The 12,156-nt window shown below is 38.9% G+C and overlaps 1 protein-coding gene across 1 annotated transcript in view; it reads right to left on the bottom strand.

The window, feature by feature from the left end:
- The window catches only part of m1ap (meiosis 1 associated protein), a 39,454-nt gene extending 31,268 nt beyond the window's left edge, over positions 1-8,186 (bottom strand). Inside the window, exons 1-3 of the mRNA XM_067401837.1 lie at positions 7,935-8,186; positions 7,623-7,805; positions 4,741-4,924 (exon numbers count right to left, since the gene is read on the bottom strand). Coding sequence (XP_067257938.1) covers positions 4,741-4,924; positions 7,623-7,805; positions 7,935-8,186 — 619 coding nt within the window. The remainder of the gene's footprint in view (positions 1-4,740; positions 4,925-7,622; positions 7,806-7,934) is intronic.
- Positions 8,187-12,156: the final 3,970 nt, after the last annotated feature.

The following is a 12,156-nucleotide window of genomic DNA, read 5'->3' as shown; positions in this document are numbered from 1 at the left end:
CCACAGAAAAAAATCCCTACCTGCTAGATTAATATGGCAGCCGGGAAAAAGACTACTGTTCTCATTTCTTAGAAATTGTAAAGAGATCAGGTGTGAACAATGATGATGACTTGAACCATGGGTCTCCATGAGCCAATAGCTCATACGCATCCACAGTCCACTGCAACACAGCTCTAAAAGACATGCTTTGTTAGTGATGTAACAGAATGTACATTTCTCCCTGATTTATTTTGTTTCTTTGTAAAACTTGGAAAAGTTAAAGCAATGTACTAGCAACACTGTGAGAAACATATTTATTATGCATTAAAGATGCATTCTTCTTTTTGCACATTATTCACTTAAACTGCTGTACCATAAAATCAGAGGTCAAGTATCCAGTGGCTCCAACAGTCTAAGAGTGTGTTCATTGAATATACATAAACTTTAATGTTATGGTAATGTAGTCACTTGAGAGAGCAATTGAAATCTCTTCAGCTCAAGAGTTTAACCACATACTGCAAAAAGACTCCAGAGTGTGGTTACTAGAGCATTCATCATGATAATATCAACAATAGCTACAGTTCGCCAGCACAGGGTATCAAAACAGGGTTGAATTACTAACCTGAACTGAGATTTATATGCAGCATCTGTCATGGGAAAAATGCAAGTATTGTTATCCAAACTTTCCTTTGGCATGGCCCACCCCAACTTCCAGGTAATGTCAACATAGAAAACTACGCTCGTCAAGATATTTAATAGGGTCTAAAGAAGTGTATGCATTACATGTAATGTATGCACAAGGTAAGTTTTATCTCAATAAAAAAAAAATACATGATATCGCCGTCACCACTATGCTTTACTATAGGTATGGTATTCTGGTGTTCTCCTGCATGTGTTTGCCTGATGATGAGAGGTATCTGGTTTTGCCAATCGAACGAAAGGGTTGTCATGTGAATTTTACACAGGAGTGGCCTTCATTTAACCACGCTATCACTGAGATTTATTTGATGGAGTGCTACACAGATGGTTTTTCATCCCACAATTTTTTCCATCACCATATTGGAACTAATTTAAAGGGATATCTCACCCAAAAATGAAAAATTCTGTCATCATTTATTCACCCTCATGTTGTTTTAAACCTGTAAAGACATGCTGGGCAGAATGTTCATGATATTCTTGTCCATGCAGTGAAAGTGAATTGAGAAAGGAACTGCTCTCATATTGATCTATTCCTTCAACTAAAATTCAATATGGAAATGGTTGCAGAGGATTTTATGCTTGTAACTTTTAAATAATCATGAACACATAAATTAAACATGACAAACAGTCAAAAATATATAAGACAAAATCAATATGTTTTTATGAATCGAAAATGTTTATGTGTCACCTCCAAAGCGTCTCAGTGTCTAATCAGTGTCTGAATTTGCAAACTTGTTTTCAGTCACTGGTTCCTCATATAATGAGCTATGTGGGTTCACTATGTAGTACATAGAAAATGCATGAGAGTGCCAGTGAGAGATTTTGAAAATGGCTCTAGAGTCATTCATCATCTGAACATTTTGATAGAAGTTGAATACTTAAATAAAATAAATGATATATAAGCACTTTCTTTTTAAAAAGCCTTGCAAACATTCAAAAACATGCATTCTTAGTCACCATCAAAATTAAATCAAAATTATAATTTTTTTAATGGAATAATAAATGTGTTTTATTATAAATGATCTATTAGTGCACTACACATCATTATCTTCTTTAAATTTATGTGCCCTCGTAATCTTTAAACAAAAACATTGACTTCCCCTCCCCCTCGCAATGATATATCTTACTTGATAATACTTACACTGTCGCAAGGACTGGGCAATAGTCCCCACCCTCCAGCAACCCATCAACGATCCAATCCATTCCGGCTGGACAAAAGTCTTGTCCTAATTTTTTCTCATTCGAGAAGTCGTTTTTACTTGGATATATGTTACAATAGGGAGGAAAAGTCGATTGCAAGTGTTCATAGTGACAGAGATTAAACAGCACTGAAAATCATTTTGAGTTCAAAGGCCCCTTTACTGTTAACATTAACAAAACAAAATGACAATTCAATTTAATTTCAAACAATAAAATCAATGGAAGGAATTAAGTGGTCTGAATCCAGAACATGATCAAGATACTGTACAGTATCTCGCTCACTCTCTCTCTCTCTCACACACACACACACACACACACACACACACACACACACACACACACACAGTCTTATTTCCTTCCGCAGGCACACAAAATATTAATTGTGAGGTCCTCCCAACACTTGAGTTTGTCCGTTGGAAGTTAAAAACAGGATGTCAGACAGGGAGGGATGCTAGACCTCAATGTCGGTCTAACTGCTCACACCTAATTTTGTAGGGCAGCTATATCAAAACAAAATCAGTGTTTCAGCATATGTGTGTGTATGGGTGAACTGACAAGAGGTTCTTATCCCATTAGCTGCTCTCATCAGAACAATCAATAAAAAACTGGTATGGACTTGATCCAGCAAAACACAATGGACTACATGACCTCAAACTTCCCTATACTAGACATATCTATCAGACTACAACAGTCCAGTCAGATTAGCGAACAGTCTGTGACTATATAGAACAAGGGTGGGCAGCTGTGGCCCTCGAGATTCACTTTCCTGCAGTTTATCTCCAATCCTTATCAAACACACCTGAAAAAGCTAATCAAGGTCTTCAGGATTACTAGTAACAAAGCTGCTTTAAGAGAGTCCTCCAAGTTTACCCACAAAAAGTAATGCTGCAGTATGCAGGGAAGGAGACCAGAGGCTGTTTTTTTTTTCTTTTTTGAAAGGATGTCAATAGAGGGAAAGAAATCTCTCAGATTTCATTTAAAATATCTTTATTTAAGTTTTGAAGATGAACAAAAGTCTTACAGGTTTGGAACTGTCAGGCTGGTTGCAGGAAGGCAACATACTAGTTTTAATGATGAATCCAACGGCAGAATAGCAGGTGCAACACAACATACAACGACGGTGATCGTACAAAAAGGCTTCTCTACGCCTTCCCTATTTTACTTACGGAAAACAACAAAACTGGCGCCGCGTTCGTTCCGTAAGTAGAATAGGGAAGGCGTAGAACATTCAGTGTGAGCGCTTTGAAGAATGCGGAAACGGAAAGTACGGTCAAGGCGATATTTTGTTTATAAAGCATAAACGGTTGTATTTTTTTTTTTAAATGACTGATCGTTTCCCTAGTTAAGACCCTTATTCCTTGTCTGGTATCGTTTAAAGCCCTTTGAAGCTGCACTGAAACTGCAATTTGGACCTTCAACCTGTTGGTAGCCGTTGAAATCCACTATATGGAGAAAAATCCTGGAATGTTTTCCTCAAATCCTTAATTTCTTTTCGACTGACGAAAGAAAGACATGAACATCTTGGTTGAGTAAATTATCAGGAAAAGTTTATTTAAAATTGGACTAATCCTTTAACCCCCTGGAGCTGTATGAATTACTTTTATGATGGATGGATGTTCTTTTTTGGGCTTCAAAATCTAAGGTACCATTCACTCCCATCATAAATATGGAAGAGTCAGGATATTTTTTAATACAATTCCGATTGTGTTTGGCTGAAAGAAGAAAGTCATATACACCTAGGATGGCTTAAGGGGGAGTAAATTATAGGATAATGTTCATTTTCGGGTGAACTAACCCTTTAAGTATGTTAAGAAACAGTCATGAAAGTGACTCTCTTTAAGTACACTTAAGTGGCCCTTTATTTCAATAATATTTTGAATAAGCACATTTCTTTTTCACAAGGGCAGATATTATGCAATCTCTAGCCCATCCCACTTTCCAGGGTTGTATCCTCTTTGGCTTTGAGGCGGTGTGGCAGCCAAGAGATTTGCTCTCGATTTACTCTGTTAAGGAAATAAAAACAGCACTCCACCCTTTTAACACACTCAGAACACTTAAATTCAGCTCGAAGAAATGGAAAACATTGAGACATTTAAACTGAACAGGCCTTCTGAGATCCAAAGCTGCCTCACACCAACTAGAATTAAAATTAACAATATTACATTCCTCACTGTTGACAGTCTATAAATTATTGCAGTGTTAAGTATGTGCCACCCAGATTTTAGAAGTCATAAAATGAAACCAATAGACTATAAAGTACTATTTGGAAAAAGTAAATGTAAATGAGAGTGCAGAGTTCAGGCAACCCACTTACTAGTCGATTTACTTTAAACAGGAGGAGAAGGAGAGATTCCTTAATTTTAAGCAAAGATATAATTTCAAGTTGTTTATAAACGTGCAGACATAAACTTGCCTCATCATCCCCTATATTTGAATCCTCTTCCCCTGCCCTCCCTTGATTTCTAAATTACTACCTATCAGATCACGCAGAGATTTGAATGTTTGGCTCTGTTTCTTGAATTGATGTCTGGTTTGCTCTTTTACCCTGGGAATCTCATTTTACTCAGTCTGTGGTATGAAATCCTGAGACTGTCGACCGCAAAACCTTAATTAAGGTAATTATGCAGAAAACAAGAGGGCTCAGAATTTTGGCACAAACGTGTACACAGTACAAAGCATCACCCGAAACCACTTTTGAATTGAGATTTTTTTGTGTTATATATTTCTTTCTCTTTTTTTTCTTAATACAGAAAGTATTAAAAATGGCTGAACATAATGACCATATTTGATAAGTAAAAAGGCCAATGCTCACGTACTTTCTCAGTGAGTAAGAATATGTTTTGACTGAATATGTCCTCCTACCTTCATGGTCATCTTCTGATGATGGTGTATCAAGGCTACAGGCTGGAGATCTGTCTGAGAGACTCTGCTGTAATGTGATGTGAACCACCAGAAGCCTGCGCAGACTCATCAGATCCGAGTTTTTCAGGTCCTGCTCCAGCTGTCTGAGGACTGTCTGTCCTGACTGACAGGTTAATACAGTCACCTTGAAAAATGTAAATTCATCAGTTAGAACGCAGTTGACAAGTCAAAAATCAGATAAGCAGGCATGTCTCTTTGTAATAATTCACTTTATAATGTATCAACCCAAGTTTTGGTGAATGGATTTGAAATTTAAATAGCCAACAGAAAGCCATTTTGAGAAAATATGCTACATTTGTTTTTCTGTAAATCGCAAATAATGCCAAATTTCTGCTGACATTTCCGAACAATACTCACAGTGGACCCAAAAGGCTACAAAGCTGGCCCTGTTTTTATGATTGCACGGATGAAAACTGATTATGGTCATTAGCTGTCTCTCTTGTTGATATACATTCCAACTCAAAATGTGAGGGCGATATCTCTCCAACAAACTACACAGCACAAAAAAATCTACTCTGAGGTTTAATTGTGTGTAGAATTTGAGACTGTAGAACATATTTAAAGATACAAATAAATCAGTCATCAAAGCTGTGCCCAGTGCCACATAAATAACTTGTACAAATCATTGCTACATGATCTGTTGCATTTTGAACAGAGAGAGTCACAAAGAGACAATCACATACATCAAAGCTTCTACCATCTCTCTCATCTTATGATAGACATCTGTGGCATAATTACAATAGCTCTGTTGTGTCTATGTCACTACAAAGTGAGACCAAATCCATATACACCATATAATCCCATTTAGGGCACAAAAAATATTCTGTATAATCTGATTAAATTCACTTGTCCTCTGCTGTGCTTCCTGTGGTGGGACATTAGTGCTGGGTTTTAATGGAGCCTGCCGAGGGGAGAGTGGCTGCTGAGGGCCATGTGGTCTATGTTAGTGCGCCAACATCTTCATTCAAGGCTAATAGTAGAGGGTAAATGAGCTTTGGATTCATTGGTAGGAAATCTGAATGTGAATGCCTGAGCTTTGAAGAGGCCCAATACAGACGCGACAATTTCTTTACTTGTGATGTGAGGTTTAAACAAAGCAGTGGGTGAATTACTCTAAAATGAAGCCAGGGAGCAGATGCATAGATCGAAAGGCAGTGAATGTTGATTTGAAGGATGAGTTACCAGGGCAGAAATTATAGGACAATTACTTTACAAGAGATTAAGGCATTTATGGGTGAAAATCAAAAGAACTCATTATTGTGACATTATTTTTAGGACAACTGAGAACGTTTTACCCCCCAATTTTCATTAGTGTAATGTGTTTGGTTTTGTAACTTTTTAATGGTTTTCTTTACTGTAATACAGAGAGCCCTCATGAAATACATTTTATTTTTTTCCCAAATTTTAATAATAAAAAGGATGTAAATCCATTTAATTCATAAAATTGTACATTAAAATTTGTATGCATTCTGTGTTTTATGATTTTTAATACAAATTTATTATATAAATAGTGGTAATCAAATGAATGCATAAAACTTCATTTAATGAATTCATTTAATGAATTACAATTTAAAAGATTAAATGAAATTTGAACGATTCCTTCCATTTTTTGTCAAAAAAGTAGCGTGATATTGTGTGATGTTTCTCTGAATGTTACCAAATTCCTTGACATTCCACATAATACAGTCAAAGACTATAGAATAACACAAGACGTGTCACTCGTATTGTGAAACGCGCAATATGGCAGAATAAGTCCCGCCTTCTAAATAAGAGCCAATTGCCGACTGGTAAAGTTATTGCGTCACTGCAACGACCGTTAGAAGCACCAGTTTCTATAGAAACAGTCAGACTCGCGCCTCCGAAATGAGGCACAAGACACACGCATTTAGGTCTGCGCATGCGCGTTAGTTTTTTGTCATGATTCGAGCATTTGGAAAAAACATTTATGAGACAGTTGTTGTTAGATTTGATTGGTGATTACAAATTTGAAATTTAATTGAAAGCTTGGCAAAAAGCTTTGGAGAATTTGATGTTTCCCCATTCAAAGAGATAGGAGTTGCACTTGCATGCCCGAGAGACGTTTCAAAGATGGCAGCCGAGTGAAATGACTAGTCTTAAAGGGACTTTGATACAGTAAAGCCAGGCACACATTTAATGGCTACAGCTAAAACATTCTAAGACTGTGCTCAACACACAGCGATTGTTTCCTGCAACTGAAGAAGATTTAAATACTTACACATGGAATTTGAACACCAACTGTAATCGCAGACTAAATGCAACTGGCTCTGACTGGATGCGTTTGAGCGCGATCAGTCATAAGTATCAATTTACATTCATAATCGGCCTTACAATCGCTAAGTGTGTCCCCGGCTTTAATTTCATTTTTGTAACTGGATTCCACAATTCCGTCCGCATTTCTACATTGCAGTATATAGTCATTATTTTACTGTGTATGAAATTAGAGTATTCATTAATTTTGCAATGACTGCAATGATTTTTTAAAATTCATTTTACAGTACAGACAGTACAATAACTGGTGCTACCACCTTGGATTAATACTTTAACATTTATATATATATATATATATATATATATATATATATATATATATATATTTTTTTTTTTTTTTTTTTTTTTCATTTTACAGTGCTAAAATCTTTCGTTTCTGCAAAATACCATTTTTTCCTGATTTTTATGTTGAAATGTGACCAAATTTGATGAGATTCACCCATATTTAATAGGAAATTAAGTGCTTTGCCAAAATCATTTTCCTAACAAATACACAATAGAAAGTTTTTATTTTAAGCTGTGGAAATTCTAACCTCCACAAAGTTGCTGTTGAAGTCCCCATGAGCTGTATGGCACATGTATTGTTTAAACTGCTGCAGGCTGTCCAGCACTGCCTGTTTAAGGAGTGACCCCCGTTGCCGAACACAGCCCTCCTGAGGCAGAGAACGCAGCTCCTCTACGCAGGACAGCAGACGTGTCAAATTGCCCTTAACTTGCTGGTGAAGAGAATGAGATGAAGGAATTGACAGGTTGGAAGACATTAAAGAAGAGATACTTCATTTTGTAGTCTATTAGTATCGCACCTAGTCAAACATCGATACATATACACATATACTCATCCTCACCACAAAAGGTAGGAGGCACTCCAGCTGTACACTGATGGCAAACACGCTAAGCAGTGGCAGACGAACAGGTCCTGCCAGACTACTGGCCAGAAAAAAGAAATCCTCCAAGGCCTGACACAGAACAGTGCATGTCTCTGACCACCAGGGCGGTGATGCATCTACGATCAACACACGAGAAGGCTGTCTGGTAAAGGATGATGAACTGCATGCTTGGAGGATGGAGGAAGAGCAGGATCTGTTTCTGGCACTCATGGTTCTCCTACACAGGAACATGAATATGGATGTAATAATACTGAACTAAAATCAAATCTGGGAAAATCAAAGAAAAGGTACAAAAGGCATTTAATATTCATTCACTGATTGCCTAATTTACAACTTTTCCAGGTCAGTTGTCAGTGATGAACAGTGTATGTGGGTGTTTTTTTGGTGATGAAATCACTAAATCTTTCCCCACATGCCTAGGCAGAAACCTAAATAAGAGCAGTCTGACTTTGCTCATCAAAACCAAGACACACTTCCACTTGTAACAGCTGAGATTTCAAAATTGGATCAAGGAAGTGTTTGGAAATCCTTCATTAATTTCTCCATGTGGGAAAAAAGAGTGACTGATACCCATAATGCAGTCACATTTCATACTGGAACACAAAATAAATACTTTAACAGAACAAAATGTCCTGTAATGTCACCACAATAACTTAATATGGAACATTAGCCATAATCACAGTAAATATGAACAAAACTGTTCTTCTGAGAAAAGAAGAAAGACTGTGAAAAAAGAGACTCCTTATAAGTTCTTTTTCCAAAGCTGTAAAACACAATGAGTGATATTGTTAACCATACCAGGGCAGATGGGGCAAATTGGTTAAATAAGGCAGCAGCTCTCTGCAATCTAAGGACTCATCAATGCTATCCCACTTGACAAGAGAGTTCTTTGAGCGCACTAATGCGGCGCCTCAGGCCTTTCCCGCCGCTTAAGCACGACACAGGCGACAAAAGACACTTTGTCTGCTCTAAAAACAGCTCCACAGACTCGCTGCCCCGAGATGAGCAGCAGATAGTGCTGATGAGAAAGCTGAGGAAGTATGACGAAAGAGCAAAGCAGGTGTTACTTCAGTATTCATGTACAGTCACTACAAGTAACGTTACTGGTAAGATTCAGTGATACGGGCACTCTCCCGCTCTCTCGGTCCGTGGATTTCAACAGGGGCTTCGTTTGTTTACAAGCACTGAAGGAACAAATACTATTTTAATTTAAATATGTACATTTATTTATTTTTAAGGGCTGTATGTTACAAACATTTACCGGTCTTCACTAATGTGACCTAAATGTCGGGCCAGCTTGGTTAATTTTGACCGATTTTCGAAGTTAGTTACTGGATGCTCCAAAATATAGGCCTTGTTATTATTCTGACTCGTAGAGTGGTTAAATTGTCTACAAATACTTTATATTTACCTTCCACTTGTTCCAGACTGCAGAATAACTAACGTTAAATAACGAACAGCACGATATAATCCATTTTAACCGTTGGCTTTCCCTGAATCCCCTCCCCCCGCCGCTCGCTCATAATGATATCGATTCGTGAACAAATCGTTCTATTGAGTCGGATCTTGTCAATGAATCAGTTCAATTGTGTTTATTGAATTGGTGCTATCGGTTCTCGAGTGAATCGTTATTTTGAACCGGTTCATTGATATCAAGAACTCCACTATAATTAAATGTGCAATATGTAATATTTTTGCAGTAAAATATCCAAAAACCACTAGGCCAGTGTTATATATTTTGTTCACCTGAGTACTTACAATATCCCAAATGTTTCCAACTATTTGTAAATCGTGAGAAAATTGCAATTTTATCAAAGGCTCCCGGATGTGTGAGGAGTCGCCTGTCAATTGCGTCATACTCGTGTTACCCTCGGTTTCCGGTTTTATTTTGTAGAAACCATGGAAACGCCAAAGATGCTTTAATATATTACATGTTTTAATAGACAAGGGAACAACTGTTTTGATATATTTATAGACAGAAAACGAATTGTTGTTATATAGCTCAACATGTTTAGTCTTATTGTTTATAATTAATCAAATTTTCTTATTTTTTTTTTTATTTTTTTGCGAGTACCATGCTTTACCATGCCTCAGAGAAAAACACTATTTTGTCAAGTAGCTAACATAGAATAATCAGATGCAGCTTTATTTTTAGTAACAGTAATACAGACTTTTCTCCATCATACGTTTTAAAATTAACTTAATTACATGCCATTTATCAACACAAGCCATCCAGCATTTAATATGATATTCTAAAATCAATCTAGTTTACTGCAGTGTGCAACAAGTGTCTCACAGCAGCCAACGAACGAATGCACAGAGTAACGTTATAACATTTTCAACACTCTCAAATAATCAACAAAGCTGCGTTACCTCATACTCATGACCGGAAAAGCGGAAGTAGTGCCTGCGTCTGTGTCATAATAAAATTTCCGCTGCTTGTGTGTTGCGCAATCGCTCCAGTGGCCTCGTTCAGCTCCCACAACACTCAGTCCTGCTCTGCTTCATACTGCAATGGCATTAAAGGAACACTCCACTTTTTTTGAAAATAGGCTAATTTTCCAACTCCTCTAGAGTTAAACAGTTGAGTTTTACCGTTTTCGAATCCATTCAGCCGATCTCCGGGTCTGGCGGTACCACTTTTAGCATAGCTTAGCATAGTTCATTGAATCTGATTAGACCGTTAGCATCGCGCTTAAAAATGACCAAAGAGTTTTGATATTTTTCCTATTTAAAACTTGACTCTTCTGTAGTTAAATCGTGTACTAAGATCGACAGAAAATAAAAAGTTGTGATTTTCTAGGCTGATATAGCTAGGAACTATACTCTCATTCAGGCGTAATAATCAAGGAACTTTGCTGCCGTTCCATGGCTGCAGCAGTGCAATGATATTACGCAGCGCCCGTGAGCCCCTGCTTGCACAGGGAACGTGCCTTGCAACCATGGAGACGTTTGTGAGAGACGCTGCATAATATCATTGGATAGGAACGTTCACTGCTGCAGCCATGATACGGCAGCAAAGTTCCTTGATTATTACGCCTGAATGAGAGTATAGTTCCTAGCCATATCAGCCTAGAAAACGTACTCGGTTACTAACGTAACCTCGGTTCCCTGAGATACTGAACGAGTACTGCGTATGGGGAAAGGTCTCCTTTTTCCCCGTTACTGAAGCCTTTTTCAATAACGCAGTGTAACTGCATCGTCATTGGTTCACTCATAGACAAGTTGTTGAACCAATGACGGTGCGGAATAGCTGCGCGACCTATGGCGACAGAGCGCGCGAATATTCCCGCCGAAATGGGCGGGGTTTAGGGCTATATAAGCGGGCGTTTCGCCATAGGATTTCAGGTCATTCGACTGAAGCGACGACACTGAAGCCGCAGCCTCGTGGCACGGCAAGTAACGCAGTACTCGTTCCGTATCTCAGGGAACCGAGGTTACCCTAGTAACCGAGTACGTTCCCTTTCGACACTCCACTCGTACTGCGTATGGGGAACGAATTCAACCGCGCCGTGCCACGGCAGGGAACGACTGGACTTGTCTTGGGCACCGTGAGGGAACCAGAGGACAAGTGAGAAGGCCGGTCAGAGCTGATCAGATTGCCGAAAAGGCTGTGATCGATCAACGTAGGTCCTTAATGCCCTGACAGGGCAGAGTAGTTCCAGCTCTCGCTCGTCCGACGAGGGAGGAAGCGCTGAGAGGGAAATAACCTGTGCTCTGAATGGAGTCGAGAGCACCTTAGGGACGTAGCCATGCCTAGGTTTCAAAACGACTTTGGAGTCGATGGGCCCGAACTCAAGGCATGCAGGGCTCACGGAGAGGGCCTGCAAGTCACCAACTCGCTTAACTGATGCTAATGCAAGTAGCAGAGCGGTTTTGAGCGTCAGGGGCCTGAGGTCAGCTGAACGCAGTGGCTCAAAGGGAGGCCCTTTAAGAGCTCTGAGGACCAAAGAGAGGTCCCAGGTGGGAACAGTGAGAGGACGAGGAGGATTTAATCGCCTAGAACCTCTCAAGAAACGCACCACGAGGTTGTTTCGTCCCACTGACTGGCCAGCGATAGGAGCGTGAAACGCTGCAATGGCTGCTACGTAAATTTTGAGCGTTGAAGGGGTGCGACCCAGATTCAAACGCTCCTGGAGAAAAGACAGTATCGGGGATACGTCACACTCCACTGGGTCTA

The sequence above is a fragment of the Chanodichthys erythropterus genome, chromosome 11, assembly GCF_024489055.1.
Source record: "Chanodichthys erythropterus isolate Z2021 chromosome 11, ASM2448905v1, whole genome shotgun sequence".
Taxonomy (NCBI): Eukaryota; Metazoa; Chordata; class Actinopteri; order Cypriniformes; family Xenocyprididae; genus Chanodichthys; species Chanodichthys erythropterus.
Note: the sequence above shows the minus strand (reverse complement) of the source record. Positions and strands in the feature narration are given on the sequence as shown.